We start from the raw sequence: 18,720 nt of genomic DNA, 5'->3' as shown, positions 1-18,720 counted from the left end.
TAGAACACCAGTCCCTTTGAGGGACCCCTAGATGTTCAGGGGGCCTTCAGAAAAGACAGGCAGCCAATGCAGAAATATTTTTTTGTTTATTTGTTTGTTTTTGAAGTGCATGTCATAATTCAATCACTTGTCAGAGGCACTTCCCTGTAGACTACTCTTCCTGTGCAGCCATGCTCCTTGGTGAGAAGAGTTGCTGGGTGCAAGTGAACATTTTTGAACCATTCCAGTATGACACTGTTTATTCCCATTATAATGGACAGATCTGAGCACCATGCTGCTGTTGTTTGCCTAGAACAGCCTCGGGGGAGGCTTTACCTGAGGTTCAATGGCTAAGACCTCTATTAAAGGCTGGACACACCTGGATGCAAGTCCCACTTCTACCCCAAACCTGCCAGGTGACTCTCAGCAAGTCACTCTGGATTTGAGTCTCATAGATGCAGTAAGTGTGATCAGTGCCAACTGTGTTATATAACTGTATAGGATGCACTGGGCAGCTCTACATGTTGTATTACTAATTTTTGAAATGCAGAAACCCACAGCAGGTGTTTATTAGCCTTTCTATGCTCTGAGGGTCAGTGCGATGACTGTCTGTCATGGGGAAGGAGCAGGCTGTGCTAAACCCAGGCCCCGTTTACTTCAGGATGTGCTAATGCAGTTCCACAGGGACGCTGTAGCCTGTAGGCTGGTTCTGCTGAAAACTAGTCTTCACCTGCCACCTGCTGAGCAATAAGAAAAAATGCAGCAGAAATTTTTGCTCCCTCATGCAGGGACCTTAAAGCCATCACTCCAGTGCCAAAATTAAAGTCAGTAACCAGGGGGAGATGCCGAACAGTCACTGCGTTTTGTGTGAAAACCAGCCTACTTTTTCAGCTGCCCAGAGAGGAATGTAGGTGCTTACTGTACAGCCATGTTTTAAATTTCCAATCTGGGGATGTAGCTAAGAACTCCTCAGAGAAAAATATGATGCAGTAGCATGTAACTGTTTATAGGAATCCTTTACATGAGGTCACAGAAATAAAGTGTTAGTGTATTGCTTGTTTAAACTTAGAGGAGCTTAGCAGGAGAATTTTGAAATCATAAAGAAGCACCAGCCATGCAAGGAAAAAAAGCTCCTCTGTGTTAAATAAATCCAATGCTTATGTGATGTAAATCAAATCCAGTGTAAGTACCGTGCACCTGTACCCTCTAAGGCTGGTTCTTGTTTGGCATTGTGATGTTATGACAAACTTGTTGATGACCTTGGACGTGTTCTTCAACAAACTGTTGGGCATCTTGCAAACTATGCCTCAGATCCCAGTATTTAAAACAAAGATGATACTTCTTACCTACATAGATCAAAACTCTTCTAAGCAGGGCTACCTGGCCATTTATCTGTACAGAGCCTAGTGAAATAGGGTCCCAGCATCAATTATGACTTCAGGAGGGCAGTGGGATGTGAAGAGGAGAGTGCTCTGCCTTCATCCATTGCTTCTACCTGGTGTCATGTGTAAAACAGTGACAGAAAAAACAATAGGGAGAACAGGGGGAAGAAACAGTGCTTCTAAATGCATCCATCAAATCTCTAATGCCACCTGCTGAGGAAACACTGAAAAGGAGAACAGTCTTCAGCAAGCTTCTTATTGCAGTATCCTCACTATTGATTTCTTTTTCAATTTCAACATTTTTATATAAAGAAACTATTTTAAGAAACACAGGTAAGCAATGATGAGCACAATAAAGCAGATCTCTTCTTAAGTGCCCAAAGGGTAGGACTTCTTTTGGACATTATTCCCCAGACTAACTTCTTGCAATCAAGAAATGCTCCTGATAGTCAACTTTTAATTTTCTTTTTTCACTCCTAAATTAGCCAACCACAAAATTATTCTAAAATACATTTTGCTGCTTTAAATGTAGAAAAGATCTCTTATGAGCAGCATTGTGAATCCTTAATGGCATCTCTGTAGCACCCAAAACTGCAGAGTGGGGGTGGAGGGGAGATGCAGTTTTCTTAAATGACCTCCCATATAAAGCAAGTGCATAGAAACATGGATACAGTGCTCATCCTTAATAGGAAATAGAGACTGAAAAATAGTAGGGCCTATTTCTGAATAGCCTTACAATTATTTTTATGCCAGCATGACCCTGCTGACATCTGAACAGTTGTACTATCAGAATAGAATGGAGAATTGAGGTCTATTACAACTATTTCTGGAAACATATGATGAAATTATCATGTGGTATTGGGAAGTATCTTCTTTGTCCATCATTCACAGGTGATACGACTTAAGCTAGAGAGAAGGGTATTTAGTCAACCTTAAAAAAAAATTTCTGTAAAATTCTGAAAACACAAATCTTAACACAGAGGATATTAGAGGCCAAGGGTTTTTTTTTTCTTTGCCATTCATTATCTACTGCATTCTGCTTACCCTGAAAATATGCACATACACTGCTACTCTACAGAAAAGAGGAAAAAAAACCAAAGGGGACATGGTGTGGGTCAATAGAACATCATTAAATTGAGGCACAGTAGTCAAAATACAAGAAAAAAACAAATTGTTGTTTTGGTAGATCTGTCTCAAAGTAAATACACCTCTGAGGTAGGGGCTTGTTTTGTGTCCATTTCCATACACAGCATGAAAATACAATATAAAGCCACAATAACATACTATGTAGATGAACCTGTGGCTACAGCAGCAGTTATTTAAAGGGTCATAAAAAGCAACAGAAAAAAGATATCAAATATATCAAAGTGTTTTGTGTATCAAGATATTAGGTACCATTTAATATGTTCAATGGAGAGGGATGGAAGTAAAAAGTATATTTATCTAGTTACATTTACTGAAAAAACAAACAAGCTGTTTGTGTTGTTGATGCATTTTCTTACTGAAAGGAAAAAAGCCACTTGGAACATTCAGGACCCTTCTCATTTAAATGTCTGAAACAAAACACAATAAAAGGCATCAACAATTTGGAAAACAAAGGCTATCCATCCATCCATTGCAGACTTCCTGATAAATCCTAACCCCACTGAGATTTTACATGTCACAAAAACATGCAGCATTAATGACAAAGAACACCTAACCAATATAACAACAGAAAACAGTTAAGACTGATTTTTGTCAAAAAGACAGACCTTTTACACATTATTACTCTGATGAAAATGGTATGGTAACTTTGAGGATAACTGTTGGTCTGACTAATTAAAAGAATAAAATAAAAGAATGTAGTGAGGTTGTAATACTTGAGCCTCAAAAGAACCAACAAATACATATTTGCATACTTGATATATTTTTCATGTGTAATAATTCCACATCCAGCTGGACTATTCTGTTATGCTGGTGACTGGTACGGAAAGTGCCTGTAGATGGTTTCATCTTCTATCAAAATTTTCTAGGGTAGCTAGAGGAAACAGTCATCTTGTGTCTGCCCAAATGCAATACTACTGAGGAAACTCAGTAACAACCTAGTAAATACAAATTTGCTAATCTGATGCTCATCGGGATGTATTTTGACCAAGAAAGCAGGATAAATAGGAATGCTCTCCATCTTTCTTTCTTGGATATTCATTGAGCAGATGGGGAAATCCAGTCATAACTATATTGACTTCCCCAAATCGTGAAGAAGTACAAAGAAAACCACCACATCCTTGATCTCGAGCATAGTACATAGCTGACCACACTCATATAATCAGGTGCATCACGGTACTCTATTGGCCTTGTGGTCTGTTGCACTTCATATTATATAGTTATTGATGTTGCAGGAAAATGAACATTTCCAGAACAAAACACAAAAGGAAACATAACAGAAATCTGAATTAATACATTAAATACATTAAATATTAAAATGTAGTTTTAATTCTGTGTTCCTTCCATGTTGCCTATTATTTCCAAAATATAAGGAGGTGCTGATTCACATACAGATTTTCTTGGTATCACGAGGTTGTCCTTAAGTATAGTTAATAGAAAAATCCCATTTTTAGAGTTGGTGATGAATGGACTGAACAGCCAATGGGAAACTGCTGAAATTATTAATGTTTGATTTTCCTCACAACAATAATTTTTAAGTCAACTAATCAACATTCATTTTGAAACTTTGAGAAAAATAGCTCAGACTTCGTATTTTAAACCTGTTATAAACTTTGATATCTTTGGATGATTAACAGAAGATTTTGCATGCTTTTTTACACATTTTTATACTTTTTAATGTATTTACAAATTTGCCTGGCTGTATGATATGAATAGAAGTTTCTTTGGAGGAAAGGCTATTTAAAACAAACACAGCCCTAACATGCTTGCTGCACACAGCTGCCAAGACACTGATAATAAATGTATATACTTACATGATCCTATTAGAAAAGCTGGCTTTCTTCCATTACTTGTTATTGCAGTCCTCTGCAAACTTTGTCCTAGATGCTAGAAACTGTTGTGATTCAGAGAGCTATGGAACTACAACTGATCAAATAGATGGCTGAGATCAGTTAGCAAAGAGAGAAGTGCAAGGCAGAAGTCACTTGCTAATGATTTTATGGAGATGTGCATATAAACCTTACTTAAACTCGTGACCTTCCACTGATCTAAATAGCAGCATTTTCTTGTTGCTATTGTTAAATGTTCGTGTTGCATATGTTAAATTAGACCCTACGCAAATTTAGCATCTAGTCCTTGGTTAGGTCCTGATATGATTAACATGGCTTGCATTCCTAAAGGACTAAAATTTCATACAATATTAATATCATAATTTCATTTTGTATTTTTTAAAGTATCTTTTTCTGGCATTTGAGGACTGTTCAGCAGAAGGCTTTCATGCAAATCTGTTCTTCTCAGGTGGGAAAAAAAAGCCAAAATATGCTATATGGAGAGGATAATGTGATTCTTTGCCTCTAGGGCCCTTGCAACATAAGCACAAAGTTACAGTTTTTGCTTTAGACACAGCTAACACCATCTCTGCATTGTTATGTCTCTTGTATGTGCACAGCGTGATCTAGAAAGTGAGTTATAATGGACACAATCCCACTGCAAGGTTGATAGAAAAATAAAAGCTATGCACAAAAGAGCAGTATGCCACTACATACAACAGAGATGCATTGCATTTCTATTTGTTTCACTTCTCAACATATTTAAATGATTTCCAGGTGATGAGTTTTGTTAGTATAGAATTAAAGTAGGGTTTTAAATTTTGTTTAAAAGCCGTAAGATAACTTAGAAGTAAAAATCCCCACAATTCAGAGCTGAAGTTGAAAAAAAGAGTCACTATAGATGTAAACAGTCAACACCACTTCGCTCTGCTCCTGTTCAGTAACGTTGAGAGCAACGAGAATGAGCGCTGCAGGGCAGACACAAGTCCTGCTGCACTCACATGCACCCACGGCATCAAAGGCCAGTGTCCCTGCACTGACTCTTCTGCCAGTGACATTAATGACAGAACTGAAGGACTTAAATTTCTTATGCATGTTTGTGCAGTTTGTAATATGCTAGTCCCTATCTGCATTGACTTAGTATTTCCTAAACCAAACTGCATCAGCACATACATTAGAAGTGCTCGTCTTTTCTGACTTCTTGCACAATCTACTAATAGAGGCATTGCCAGCTGCCTTATGAATCAAAGGGAACAATAACTGCCCTCTTCCCCTCCTACCTGGATGCTAATGTTTTGAAACAAGAATGTGGCTCGTCACCTGTTTATTGTGTGACCAATCTTGTTCACATACACACAAACAACTGCCAACAAAAATCAACCTTTGGTCCTCTCCCCTTTGCCAAGCCTCCCCTCCCAACCCTATCCTTAACTGCATGACTAGTTATACAGAACCAGGGCTAGTTCTTCTGTGCTTAAACATACAGATAAGGAACAACTCAGTATAGGGCTGTATTGCGTCTTGGCAGATTCTTAAGATCCAATACATGAGACAATGGCATATTTCAGTATGCTGCAGCCTAGAACAATTTCTTTGGAATAAATAACAATCCTTCATTTGAGTTCAATGGGCTTTGAATTAGACAAATAATGCTGAAGATAGTTATCTTTTGAAGATAAAATTATTCCATTGTAGCTCTGACCTTGATCAGATTCTCACATTCATTCAGTTGCCTTTAATGCAAGTAGTCACTTAATAGAATAGATGTCTGTATCTGACTCCGTCATCTAGGCTCCTTTATAACTAATGGAAAAAAATAAAGACATTCCTAGGACATGAGCCATCACAAAGTAGCTGTCTCGTATACTTCAGCTGAATTGTGCTCTAAACATGCTTATCTGTACTGACTAGAAGAGGATCTTAGGGCAAATGGTTCTGATGGTAATCCTGTACTCTGTGTATTCATATTAGGTGATATGAACCCTGCCACAATTCTTTGGGATTAATGCAGAATACAGAATTTAAGCATGCATGTAAATCTTAGACATATTTTCTGGTAGTGAGGTAATCATGGTATATTAGGCTCATCATTCTATGATTTGGCTATCCAAACTCATATTACAACTCTGCTTGGGGTGTCTTTCAATATTTATTTCAAATTAGCACAAATAATTATTGTGTCTAACTAAATAGAATCTCTTCCTTATATGGTAGTGCTAGATCCTTTAAAGCAGCAAAAAAGACTGACTTTCAAAGTCAGTCTTGCCTACCATTTATATTACCTCTGAGGAGTAAGCTACTGTAATGATGCTGGGAAAGAAAAAGCAAACAGTGGGAGAAAATAAAACAAGGAAGGCTATTCATAAAATACTAAAAAATATAAAATTGATATATTAATATAAAAATTAATATAAAATTAATTAAAAAAGCCCTTAACATAGAGTAGCTTTACTCATTTCCTAAGAACAGAAATTGCTGTAATGGATCAGACTACTTCAAATTAGTTCTAAACCATATTTACTTGCAGTGTCAGGTGACAGAGGCTTCAGAAGAAAAGACAACTAGAATGGGCAGGTGCAGGTAACAGCACACAGTAAAGTTTCCATTGCCAGTATTTCAGAGAATAAGAAACCCTTTAGTTGCTACCCCTGAGTATCTCTTCCAAACATCTTTTTTTTTTTTTTTCCATTAACAGTATTTTGACTAAAGGGCTTATCACTTGTATAAACACTTGAGCCACTTCTAAGAACTACTAACTTTGTGCTAAAATTTTTAAAGTACTTAAGAAAATGTTATTTCCGAGGCTCTCACTAGCTAGCCCAATGCTTTCCACATAATAAAACTTCTTAAACAAGAAAAGAGAGGCTATGATATGCCTATCTGTGATATTTCAGACAGCTAGCTGGCACAGTCAAATGTGTGGGTTAGGAACTGAGTTCCCCTGTACACAATTCAACACCCTACCCTCATCTAGAGTCAAATTTTAAAGAAACTTTTCACTTCTCTCCACCTCTGCATGTCCAGAAGGTGGGTCAGTTGTTCCATTACTCAGTAGAAAACAATTGGGACCGCTTGCTTTCCTACAATCAAGAGAACCATGAGATACGCAACCCTGCACCCTCCCCTCTCCAGTGTCACACACAGGTGAGCGTAGAAGTAACTGAAATATGGCTTTGTTCACCCAGAGTACACAGAAATGGGTGCCTAGGACTTGAGATTACTGTACGTCCTTATCCTATCTGCTTTGCAGCCTGCTGCAGTCAGTGCTATGTCAGCTCCTGCAGGCATGTCTGAGCTGGCACCCAGCTCGGCAAGTCACATCCAACTAGCAGTGAACTGCAGCTAGGAATTCCATATGGTTTATACAATCTGGCCAAAAAGTTTTATAAATACATAGCTATGTTTCAGCTTCTGTTTGAAATTATGGAAATTACACACATTCAACACACAAAATATGCAGGCCACAGATTTTTAAAGACCAATTCTATGCCATTTAAAGAACTAGAATCCTTGTCCTTTGCTGTAAGCCTGGCCACAAGCATATTTATCCACAGTAATACTACAGTGTTGAAAGAAATTTTTGTAAACAAAATATTTTTATTAGACTAGTACATGGGTTATTTTAAATCAAGAATTAAACTGCAGTTGATATTAAACTATTGTTTCAGATCATTTCACTACAGTCAAAGTTACTGAAGATTAACCTCCGGAGATAATGTTTATCTGAAAAAAAGGTGTTTAAAAGTATAGGTGGAATTTCTTTTTCTTTTTTTATTTAGTGTGTTTTGGCAGTATAATTTAAACTAGACAACTTATCTCCTACAGCATATTCACTAAGCAAAAACAGAACTCAACTGAATACACACTGTTTCATTGATCTATTTCCACTTCTGGTGTGAAAATAATCCCACGGCTACATTTATTTTTCCATTTCCATAAATTTAATTAATTTTCACCAAGTTTTCCCAGTAGGAGTAAGAGTTCCATCCAAGAAAACCAGCTCGAGAATTTGGAGATATTCCGGCTACCTAACCCAGTTTACTGCATAAGTGGTTCTAAGAACACCTGGGATGGAGCAATCCCTTTCATTGTGTTTTATAGCAGCATCATAACAACACTGGCCTATGCTGAACAGGTAGTCACATACAGCCTGGTACAGTACCCAGCAGTGTGTGTGTGGGGGGGACACCCTTGCGTGTGGCTTCTACAGACCACACTATCACCTGAGAATTCAGTTATAGTGTTTTTTTCATGTTTCATTCCTAGGTTTAAGAAAAAGGCCAGCCATGTGTAAAACAAAGAATAGTCTCTTCTAAAACAAGAGACCTTTCATACAATATGGAAGCTCAGCATCCTACTTCAGAATGATGAAATGGCATGAGACTGTAAGCCTGAACTTATACATACAACAAAGAAAAGGCAACCGAGTGTACGTCCTTAAAGCCCATAGATAGAATTGTAGATTATTACTATTTGTCATTTTTAATCACAGGCGTATTCAGAAATTTCATTCAGACCTAAGTTCTACTACCCTGATGCTGTGCAAACAATGCAGAGTTATCCTGTGACTATTTTGGGATGCTGTTGTAATTAAAGGTGTTTTTTTTAATCAGACGGTATGCTTAAAACAGCATACTTCAACTAAATTATGTTTTCAGGGATCCATCTAATTTTTTGGATACATTTTGTTCTCTTTTTACATAATATTCTTTACAGGCTCAATGTTCTTCATGATTTTTCTCTCAGTCCTTAGTTATAAGGCATGTTATTAACAATGCTTCTCTTTGCATGATTGCTTTGCTCATCAACTAAACCAGTGACTGCTTTAATGCTCAATGCAATGCTCATGTTCCAATGCAAAAAAAAAAAATCTTATCTTAGGCCTCTTACTTCAGTAAGAAGGGTGTGTCCAGTCAGTCACACTGGCTCATGTTACATGTGGCAGTTTGCTATCTACCACTCTAATTGGATCATTTTTAGCACATGCCCATTTCCTCATAGGTACAAGTGGAGCCTGCCTCTCTTCTCTCCACTGATGTCATTAACATCTCAAAAGTCCTGGTTATCTAACACAAAGAACCTGTACTGGTTTATGCTTTTTAAAGGACAATCTGATGAAAGGGGTTCAAACCTCAAGGAGTATTTCAACTTTGTTTAGTGCAGATTCAACTTACCTTGATGCAACCTAAACTCTCTGCCAAACAACTCTGGCATGAATCTGTCACTCCATGTGGAGACTTATTTAATGTATCAATTTAAATTCATGTAAAGATAAACAAAGGCATCTTTCTTATAAAGAGGATTCCTTCTACATACCCTCTTCCTGCTGGTTTTTATACTTTTTTTCTCATCTTTTATTATTTCCCACCTGTACCACTCTTCTGCCAGCTCCTCAATATCCCCATTTTCACAACATTTGCTGTAGCATTATTCTAAAAAATAAAATGTATGATTGCTCACATAATGTTAGATACTCAGCCCAATTTATATAGAGCAAGTAAATCTTGAAAAAGGCAGGCTTTCTAGTTCTCCATTCAATACGTGAGCACTTTCCCAAAGTTTTTGTATGTGTTATGTAGTAAAAACATGATATACAGCAAAATTAAATCATAAAGCTAATAATCTGGGAAAGAGAAATGTTATAGTGTTTTAGAGAGTCATCTCCTTTATCTAGTGGAAACTGTACATACACATAATGAAGTTGTGTACAGCACTGTAATACATATTAAATCATTTTCCAAGTTCCTGGAAGACAGTCATGAAAGCTGTTTACCAGCAGCTAGCTCATATTTTCACCAGTCACTCATATGAAATACCTACAGAGCCTGGAGTAAGGAGGGACTGTACAGCAGTACCATGAAAACAGTCAAGAAAGCACTGATCCTGCAATTGGATCTGAAAGATAATACATCCAAGCAAGACTAAGAGCAATTTCTCCAAAAAGTCGGATAAAAATTCACTAATGAAACCAGTCCGAACAAAATGTTTTACCTTTTTAAGAGTCTGACAGTACAGTAAGATCACTGAAAATACCCCTGGCATACCAATTGCAACAAAAATCATAATCTGAATAACAAGTATACTGCATATCTGCATAAGCACCAAGACAATACAGAACAAAACCTTATCCATCAAGTTCCTCTGATAAATGGTCCCCTATACAGATGCAAATTTTTATGTACATTTAAGTATTTTTGACAAGAGGTACCAACTCAATAAAAGAAAAGCCACTGCAAAGTCAAAGTTCTAAATATGAATTTAAACTTGAAAAAAGATCAAAAGTAAGCATTTTCTAATGGTCTGATACACAATAAATTCTGATACTTTTTGTAAATAGCAAAATTCTTCAATTCTTGAGATAAACTGCAGATTCAATTGTGAAGATTTACTAGATTTTGTACCACACTCTCTCACTTTCTGCTGTTTTATACACTGCAAACAAGCTTTGAACTGAGTTTTCAGCTAAACTTACAAGTTAAAGCACATAAAAGATCACAACATTCAACTTTGCTTTTCCAGTATAAAAAGAAGAGAGTGGCAACTCAGGTCAGAGACAGATATGCTTTAGACACAGTCTGTCAAAATAATTTCCAGACACAGAGCTATTTTAAATTAACTGCACTTGCATCATTTAAATTAATCTCATTCTTTGTTTCTATCCAGCTTCATTGACAATTGTGCTCTTATTCATCCATCCGCTGTTTGAGAAAGCATACCGTACATGAGTTTAAAATCCTAGGGTCAGATTTTTAACAAGAGTGTGAGTCACCTAGCAGCTTTGCATTTCTCAGATTGTATGCTGGAACTGTCAATGTACCTCATTACTGCTAACCATATGGTCGGTTTCTAAGTTAGTATTAATTTTGTGGTCCATCTTCTGTAAAAGCGCTGGAAGATCGAGAACAGAAGATATAACATAATGAGGTACTGGGGAGGTATCTAAGGGGGTCGTCATTTTTTTGTTTAACCAGACAGTTGCTTTCAAGCCTGCATTCAGGCCTCCTTGAATATCTGTGTCTAGAGAGTCGCCAACCATAATACACTCTGCAGGCTGCACCCCCAGAAGATTGCAACAGTAATGAAATATAGATGGTGCCGGTTTCTCCTCTTTCTGTTCTCCTCCCACAACAATAGCATCAAAGTATGGCTGGCAGGCACACGCTTCGATCTTCTCCCTCTGGGTTTGCTTGTCTCCGTTAGTCAAGAGCAGCAAGCGGACCACTTTCCGCAGCTCCGTGAGCATGCCTCGCGTGTCCTCCGCCAAGGTGAGATGCTGCAGGCGGGTCGTCTTCCACAGGAAATAGCATTCGGCGGCCAGACTGCGGTTCGCCTGCCCCCCCATCGTTTCCTGTATAGCTTCCTCCCAGTGCGAGATCCTCAGGTCAGTGATGCACATTTTAGCGGGATCGTGACACTCCTTGAGAAGTTTCGCCCGCACCTTATCGCAAATGACACGGGCTTCTTCCTCGCCACAGCGATGCTTTGACCGCAGGGCATTAACAACCTTCAACGAACACGAGAAGCCCGTGAGCGCGCGGCACGCGGAGCCCGGCGCCGCTCCCCCTCGCCCCCCCCCGCAGCAGCGCGCCGCGGCCGTCAACGGCTATGTGCCCGCCGGGGAGGGCCCGGGCGCCGAGCGGGGCCCGCCGCAGCCGCCCCGGCAGGCTGAGGGGGACGGGGAGGCGCGGGGGCAAGCGCGGTACCTCCTCGATGGCGCGCCGGCCCGCCGCCGCCGTGTCGACCAGCGTGTTGTCCAGGTCGAAGAAGACGGCCTTGACGCCCTGTAGCCCCATGGCGCCGCCCGCCCGCCCCGCGCTAACGGCCGCGCCGGCGAGGGCGCGCCCAAACACCGCGAGAGCGCCCGGGCCAGCGCAGCGGCGGCGGCGGCGAGCTCCGCCCCCTCCCCGCCCAGGGGCGCGGCGCTACGTCACGTCACGCCGGTGAGGCGGCGCGCGGCGCGGCCGTTGAATGCAGGTTAACGGTTGTTGCGGGGAGCGGGAGCGGCCCGCCTCAGCCGCAGGGTGGGCGCTGCGCCGCCGCCGCCGCCCTGTGCCAGCCGCGGGCCCCGGCCTGCCGGCCGTCTCCCTTAAAGCGCTCTTTCAGGTTTTTGCTACACTGGAGGTGACGACTGGTGCACCCGTGGCGCCCCGGGGATGCCCCGCAGTCATGGTGCCCTCCCTGAAGTGTGATACTCGCCTTCTCCCGCTTGGTACGGTATGAGGAGGGAGAGGCAGCAGTGCTAGTAACTGTTGAATCGGGGAAGAGAGACGTGTCTGGGAGGAGGCGGAAAGAGGAATGAGAACAGGACTTTAGGGAAAGTAGTGATAGAGGGAAATGAAACTGGCTACTGGTGGTGGCGCTCCTTTGCGTTTTTTTAAGGAATGGGTTTTGGATGAGGTAACCATGAACTGCAATTTGATTTTTTGTTTTAATGCTGCCAGGAGATAAATTTATTAGGGAAAGATTTTTTTTCCTTTAAGGATGCCACTTTAAGAAGTGTTGCAAAGTGACCATCACTAGTTTTCTGCCCTCTCCTGTTTAACAGTCCTATTGATCTCACTCCCTCTTGCCTTTAGCAAAAGCGACAGCTCAGTTCCATATTCTGTTTTAATGGCATACTGTGTTATTTGTGTACTGTAATGACCATGGCTGTTATCACAAGTAAAGTCTATTATCCATCTCATAAAATGTTATCAGAAATGTCTTTTTATTCTGTTACTGTATGGCTCCCAAAGACGCCAAAGTCCTTAGGTTTGTATGTTAGAGTGTTTTTTGAACAGACCTTTGTGAAAACTACATACAAGGAGGAAACATATATGGGAAAGGAATACATTTAATTCTGTGTCAGGCACGGTGTCTTTCAAGGTCCTGCACTTGCATTCTCTAGAGTGTGTCCTTTTAGAGCCACCTACAGGCAAAGAAAGCCACAGTCCATTCCACAAGCATCAAAATGATTTGTTCATGATCAAGTCAATGATTTCAGTATAAATACTTCAGTATTTGGGGAACCGGCATAATATTAAAATATTTGAAATTCCGAAGCTTAATATTTTCTAGAACAATAGGAATCCAAAAGGGCATGAAAGCACAAGTTTTACAGTCCTACACACCAACTACTGTTTCAGAATAATCATTTTACACAAAGTGAAGTTTAACAGCAGGTTTGATTGGTCAAGGAATATGTCTATCATTCTTGGATAAAATATTTGGATTAGTAGAGTATCTCTCTGTCTCTTCAGCCAGCAAGTTTTGTTGATTGATTTCTGTTAGTATTGCTAATACCAGTTAGACATTAACATTAAAATTAAATGTAACTCACAGCACTGGAGGAAGCTGCTCTCATGTTACCAGAGATACCAGGAGTTCACTGCAAGCCACTTGCAGTTTTGAAAACTGCACCTTTGTCAGCAATGCCTTTGGTGGACAAAAGGCATAGGGTCACACAATAATACAAAGGCCCAATAAATTTGTGCCAAAGTGCTTGCTATACCACAAATAAAGCTCGACAAGACAATATTTTAAGGAGAAGGATTCTGAGAAGAAGCAGACAGCACGTTCAAGATGTGGCTGAGGATTCCATAGTTAAGGAAACAGGAGATTTAATAGAGTTTAAGACACAAAACCTTAAGAATAACTGTTGTTCTATAATGGGATTTCTTACCAAAGGTGAATGTGTAGCACTGAAACACTTCAACCCCCGGACATGCTGGAAGTTAGAAGAGATGGTGTGTACCTTTTAATTTATGCACACACACGCATGCGTGCGTGCGCGCACACACACACACACACACACATGCTGGGTAGAGGAGGGTTCTGTGTAAATTTATATATCCTTATATGTAAAATACCTGCTCACTTCCAAGGCTAGAGAAAAGCAGTAACTGAATCAGTTCTTGTAGCCAAGCAATATTTGCAACAGGGAATCTGTGATACTTCTGGGAACAGCATATTCCTTATTGCATAATTTCAGATGCATGTATTTGATCTGGCAGTGATTTTAGTATCAAGATAGACAAATGTCTCTGGCTATAGGAAATTAAATACAAAAGAAGATTCAAGCTAATAACTTGAAGTACATGGGCTGCATGATTTACTGCTCTCCAATTCTTGTATCAACTATATTTGAATTCTTCTGGATGTCTGTAATCCTTACAGATATGTACTATATACATACCACAACATAAAAGAGATAGGAATCAAGTCACAGAATTTGGAGACTGGCAAAATCAAAATTGTTCTAAGCTTCATTGAATACCACATCCTGCCTAAAGCTTTACTAACTCAAAGGACAGTCTATCATCAGCACAGGACAAACATAGACACGATTGTTCTGAAAAAATTTTCAAAAAAAGTTTTCAAAAGCAGTCACCCTTGGCCTGTCTACATTAAAGTAAGTAGGAAGAAAGTGATACTAATCGTAAGGATATTTAAAAATCTTGCTGTGAGGAACGATATGAAATTGCATTGAAATATATGCTTTTGTTTAGCAGAAAACTTTTGAAGGAGTTTGTAGATGTGTTTTGGAGATATCTGTAATAAGATTTTAGCATGATGCAGAATAGTATGACTATTCTAAAGCAGATTAAAAGGAATGTTTAATCTGACTTCGGTTAATAGGCATTCATCATTGCAGCAATGCACAAAACATAAGTAGAATTAAAAATAAAACAATCTGGAATCATTTCAAGCATAAACGAAGAGGTAGATAGCTGTAACTTCCTTTTCAGGAATTTGAAATACTAAAGAACTTTAGGCATGTTTTTCCTATCAAAGACTTAACCTGAGCAGCTGCAGAGCTCCAGGCTACATTAATTTACTTTCCACCCTGAAATCTTTCAAATTTTTTAATTCTTGCAAGAAAAAGCCTCCTAAATATATATGATTGTAACCTTTAGCCAGATTTCATTACTATTATTTAAAGATAAATTGCAAACCAAGTAGCACTTGGTAGCCTCATTTTACCCAATGAAATTCTACCTTTTTTTTTTTTTTTTTTGAAAGCTCTACTTTCTAGGAATCTGGAATGAGATGGGTTTAGTTGTACCTAATTGAGTTTGGCCATGTAGGCACTCCCACCAAAATGGCTGCTAAGTTTTAAATTCTGTGTTTTGATTTTCCTTTGATTTAGTGGAATGTCCTCCTAAATTTTTTTGTGGGTTAAAGGTGCAAGAAGATACCATCAAGAAATCTGTTATTCCACAAGTAAGTGAGAGACATGAGAGTCCTCAGGGTGGTATGTGTTCTATGAAACTTCATAGAACTCGTGTTGAAGGTTTTGAACTTTTAATTCAAGGAAAAAAACTCAGGTGTGTTTTTTGACATTGAGTTATAAAAAAGGTTTATGTTTTGAGGAACAGACTTGAAAGAAAATAAGGATTCTAATAACTTGTTGGGTATTTCAGTGGCAAGAAAATTTTTTAAAGTTATTACATATTTAATACTGGGTAAAATGTACCAAAGTATAATGGTTACTTATACTTTTGTCCTACCCAGATCTTTTTTGGAGCAAGGAGTCTTATCACAGGATCTTCAGCAAGGTATATTTAATAGGTTATGAGTCTAAAATGTATACTTGACTCCTTTAAACTAAACTAAACTATTTCAACTTTGCTATGTAACAGGCACTGACTGAATCTGGCAGAAATTAAGTGCCTTGATGGCTTCACATCTAACCAGTAAAGAGAAACCAGCAGTAGAACCTATGAGGATGCTTGGATTTGGAGTACCACTAAAACTTCAGGTGAACGCTGATTAGATAGTAAATTTTTTTTTTTACTTTAATGTTTGTTATTTCAGTACTTACGTAAGAAAAGAACAACTCATATATAGACTATATACTTTATTTGGGAAGACTGAAGTTATTTCTGTGTTAGTTTCTTTTTTTCTCTGAAAATAGATTATAAAATATTGACGGATGCAAGTGAAGTTGAAAGTAAATTGACTTTTGGATAAAGAGATATTAATTCCTCTCTAGCTTGTATTTCTTACTGATTTTACTTTGCTGTTTGAGTTTCATGTACTATAATTGTGTAACTTTTAAGCAAAAAGCTAAATTTCCTTATTTTAAAGAAAAAATTAGTAAAGCAGAGGCTGATTAAATCATAGGTTTGTCTTTTCTAGATGGTCTCATGGAATCAGCTGAAACACAGTAGCAAATTTAAGCACAAAATTAATACTGAAAAGATCATTACAAACTGGATTCAATGTTCAAATTTAGCAAAAATCAACATTTTTCCTGACCTTGGAATTAGAGGTTGAAAAGTAAAATCAGAGATGTGTAATCAAGGCAATTTATTTTCTTTAGTGTATTCATTTGTAAAATAGTCTCAAAAGCAGTTATTTCAGATTGAATAACAGTTGTAAATTTAAAGAAAAGGCAAAGCAGTATATCATTGTATGAGTACATACAATAAAGAAACAATTGAGAGGTAGCTAAACTGAAATCAAAACAGAGAATTTGTCTAATCATGCACAAGCACATGGATATGCTTGATTCCCTAATTAAATAGAGATGATAACAGTCATCACGTTTGAAGAAATGTAACAAGTGAATTTAAATATAAAATAAAAAGTTGCTACATACTTACCAGATCAATATCAAATCATCTTACTTTACAGCAGAGTTTGAGAATTACTGGACCAAAAAAGCTACAAACTCAGTTGTAGATGAATAGCTGATCAGCAAGAGTTGGGATAAGAAGCTGCAGTCAAAGGAAGAAATAGTGATTATCTGGGAAGCCTTGACTGTTATTACTGGAGGGAGAAAGGATTAGAATGGGCATTCCCTATCTGCACATCTAGGATCTGTGAATGGGAAGAGATAAGGAGAAAGCAAGAAAGGCTGTTTGCTGAAAGACAGTCACAATTACCTTGGAATCTCAACTGGGAGAAATCCACAGTTATATTTTGATGTGCCTCTTAAACTTGTTTAGTAAGTCCTGATCCTGGAAATGCATGGGAATTCTATATTAACTATTATCATTTTTTTAATTATTGGAAGAACACACACAAAAAAAGTGGGATGCTGTAGCATCAGATTGTATACCACAAAAATTCAGTTCTGATAGAGAATTGTCCTCCTCAGTGTATTCTTCTGGAACAGATTAATTTTGTCTTGGGAAATTTCACTTTTTTTTTTAATATTTGAAAAGTGGAAGAGGTCTTGCATAATGTAGCGGCCCTTTTAATTTTTTTCTTTGTTGAAGAAAATGTGCTGTATAATTGTTGATGTTCATTACTGATAGACTCTGATTGTGAACCTAATTTTGTGAAATTAGTTTCAGGCCTGTTGGTCACAGTAGCTATATCTAAACTAGTAAATTAAGCAGCACTAGAGAGTCTTCCCAGACATAGAATGTGATCATTTCTACTGTTAGTGTTTTAACCGCTCTTGGTGTGATTTTTATTCCCCAAATAATTTCCAGAATGGGCCAGTGCCATTCCCAAGAGGAATTTTGAACACAGCCTGTGTTGGAGGTGAAGACAATATGATTGAATGGGGGGTGGCCAGGCCACCCATTTTCCAAGTTGGCAAATGTTTCCTGGCACTGATCAGTTTATTAGAATAGGCATAGCCAGTGGGATAGTTAACATTGCCTAGAAGTAGAATATGCATGTGTTAACAGGATCAAGGTCTTAAATTGTAAGAATGATTATGATTTATGATTCCAGATAAATGTTATCTGTTAGAATAACAAACTATAAAAGATAAAATGCATTCACTTCCTGTATTTCCATTTCAGGAATGGAAAAGAGTTCCAAATGGCATTTAAAATAACCACCTTACTGTGGCAGAATGGAATGTTTTTCTTTAATTCTCTGCTCTAGTTGGCTTGTAATAAGATGTATTTCTTTCATTTGGTCAAATGTGAGAAGTGTTAGGCATGCTAATTACTTTACTTAATTACTGTTTTCAGAATTTATAAAGGAGAGTGATTAAAAATAGCTGAATTTTTGGGATTATCTGCTTAGGAAGATGCGGCCTGTTTCACAGAATCCTGTGTTCCTATCAGTAGGCAGTGGATCCCATGAAATATGGGGTAAGTTTGCTCTGCTAGTTTCAGAAAAGGTGCATTTATATAAAAGCAGTCTCTGTGGTTTCAAAACAGTTTCCCAGTTGGTCAAATTGCAAAATAAATATCTTAAAAGATTTGATAAGATACCTATCTTTACTGGAAGCTTCCAGATACAGAATTGAAGCATTTAAACCAGGGATGATGATAATTTTTTTTATGCGTCATCAGCTGATGTTCACTTCAAAGTAGTTGTGCAGGCAAATGCCATAATGGTAAAAGATGCTTGTTACCTGCAAGGTTTTTTAACTTCAAAGAGCATTTGCTATGCTGAACTTGTAGAAACCCTGTGGTTATGAAATAAGGCAATAAGGC

The 18,720-nt window shown here is 38.3% G+C and overlaps 2 protein-coding genes across 8 annotated transcripts in view; one reads left to right on the top strand and one right to left on the bottom strand.

The window, feature by feature from the left end:
• Positions 1 to 10,305: 10,305 nt before the first annotated feature.
• NANP (N-acetylneuraminic acid phosphatase) lies at positions 10,306 to 12,242 on the bottom strand. The gene is made up of 2 exons (XM_026102665.2): positions 12,037 to 12,242; positions 10,306 to 11,837 (listed from the first exon to the last, which is right to left on the bottom strand). Exons 1-2 carry the CDS (start codon positions 12,124 to 12,126, stop codon positions 11,142 to 11,144), a joined length of 786 nt encoding a protein of 261 aa, XP_025958450.1. The 5' UTR covers positions 12,127 to 12,242; the 3' UTR covers positions 10,306 to 11,141.
• Positions 12,243 to 12,252: 10 nt separating this feature from the next.
• Positions 12,253 to 18,720, top strand: part of EIF2AK2 (eukaryotic translation initiation factor 2 alpha kinase 2) — a 32,734-nt gene continuing 26,266 nt past the window's right edge. For 4 of the 7 annotated variants that reach the window (XM_064509451.1, XM_026102622.2, XM_026102624.2 and 1 more), the window contains exons 1-3: positions 12,253 to 12,542; positions 15,955 to 16,073; positions 18,250 to 18,372. In XM_064509451.1, the coding sequence (XP_064365521.1) occupies positions 18,309 to 18,372 (64 nt within the window). In that variant the 5' untranslated portion in view covers positions 12,253 to 12,542; positions 15,955 to 16,073; positions 18,250 to 18,308. Of the gene's footprint in view, positions 12,543 to 15,851; positions 15,871 to 15,954; positions 16,074 to 18,249; positions 18,373 to 18,720 lie in introns of those variants that run through there. The other 3 variants (XM_064509450.1, XM_064509449.1, XM_026102623.2) reach the window with 3 other exon arrangements.

Source organism: Dromaius novaehollandiae, chromosome 3, assembly GCF_036370855.1.
Source record: "Dromaius novaehollandiae isolate bDroNov1 chromosome 3, bDroNov1.hap1, whole genome shotgun sequence".
Taxonomy (NCBI): domain Eukaryota; kingdom Metazoa; phylum Chordata; class Aves; order Casuariiformes; family Dromaiidae; genus Dromaius; species Dromaius novaehollandiae.
Note: the sequence above shows the minus strand (reverse complement) of the source record. Positions and strands in the feature narration are given on the sequence as shown.

Coding starts and splice junctions, on each gene's coding strand:
- NANP (XM_026102665.2), bottom strand. CDS start 12,126: ATGGGGCTACAGGGCGTCAAGGCCGTCTTCTTCGACCTGGACAACACG. Junction 11,838..12,036: donor GCCGGCGCGCCATCGAGGAG/GTACCGCGCTTG, acceptor TGTTCGTTGAAG/GTTGTTAATGCCCTGCGGTC.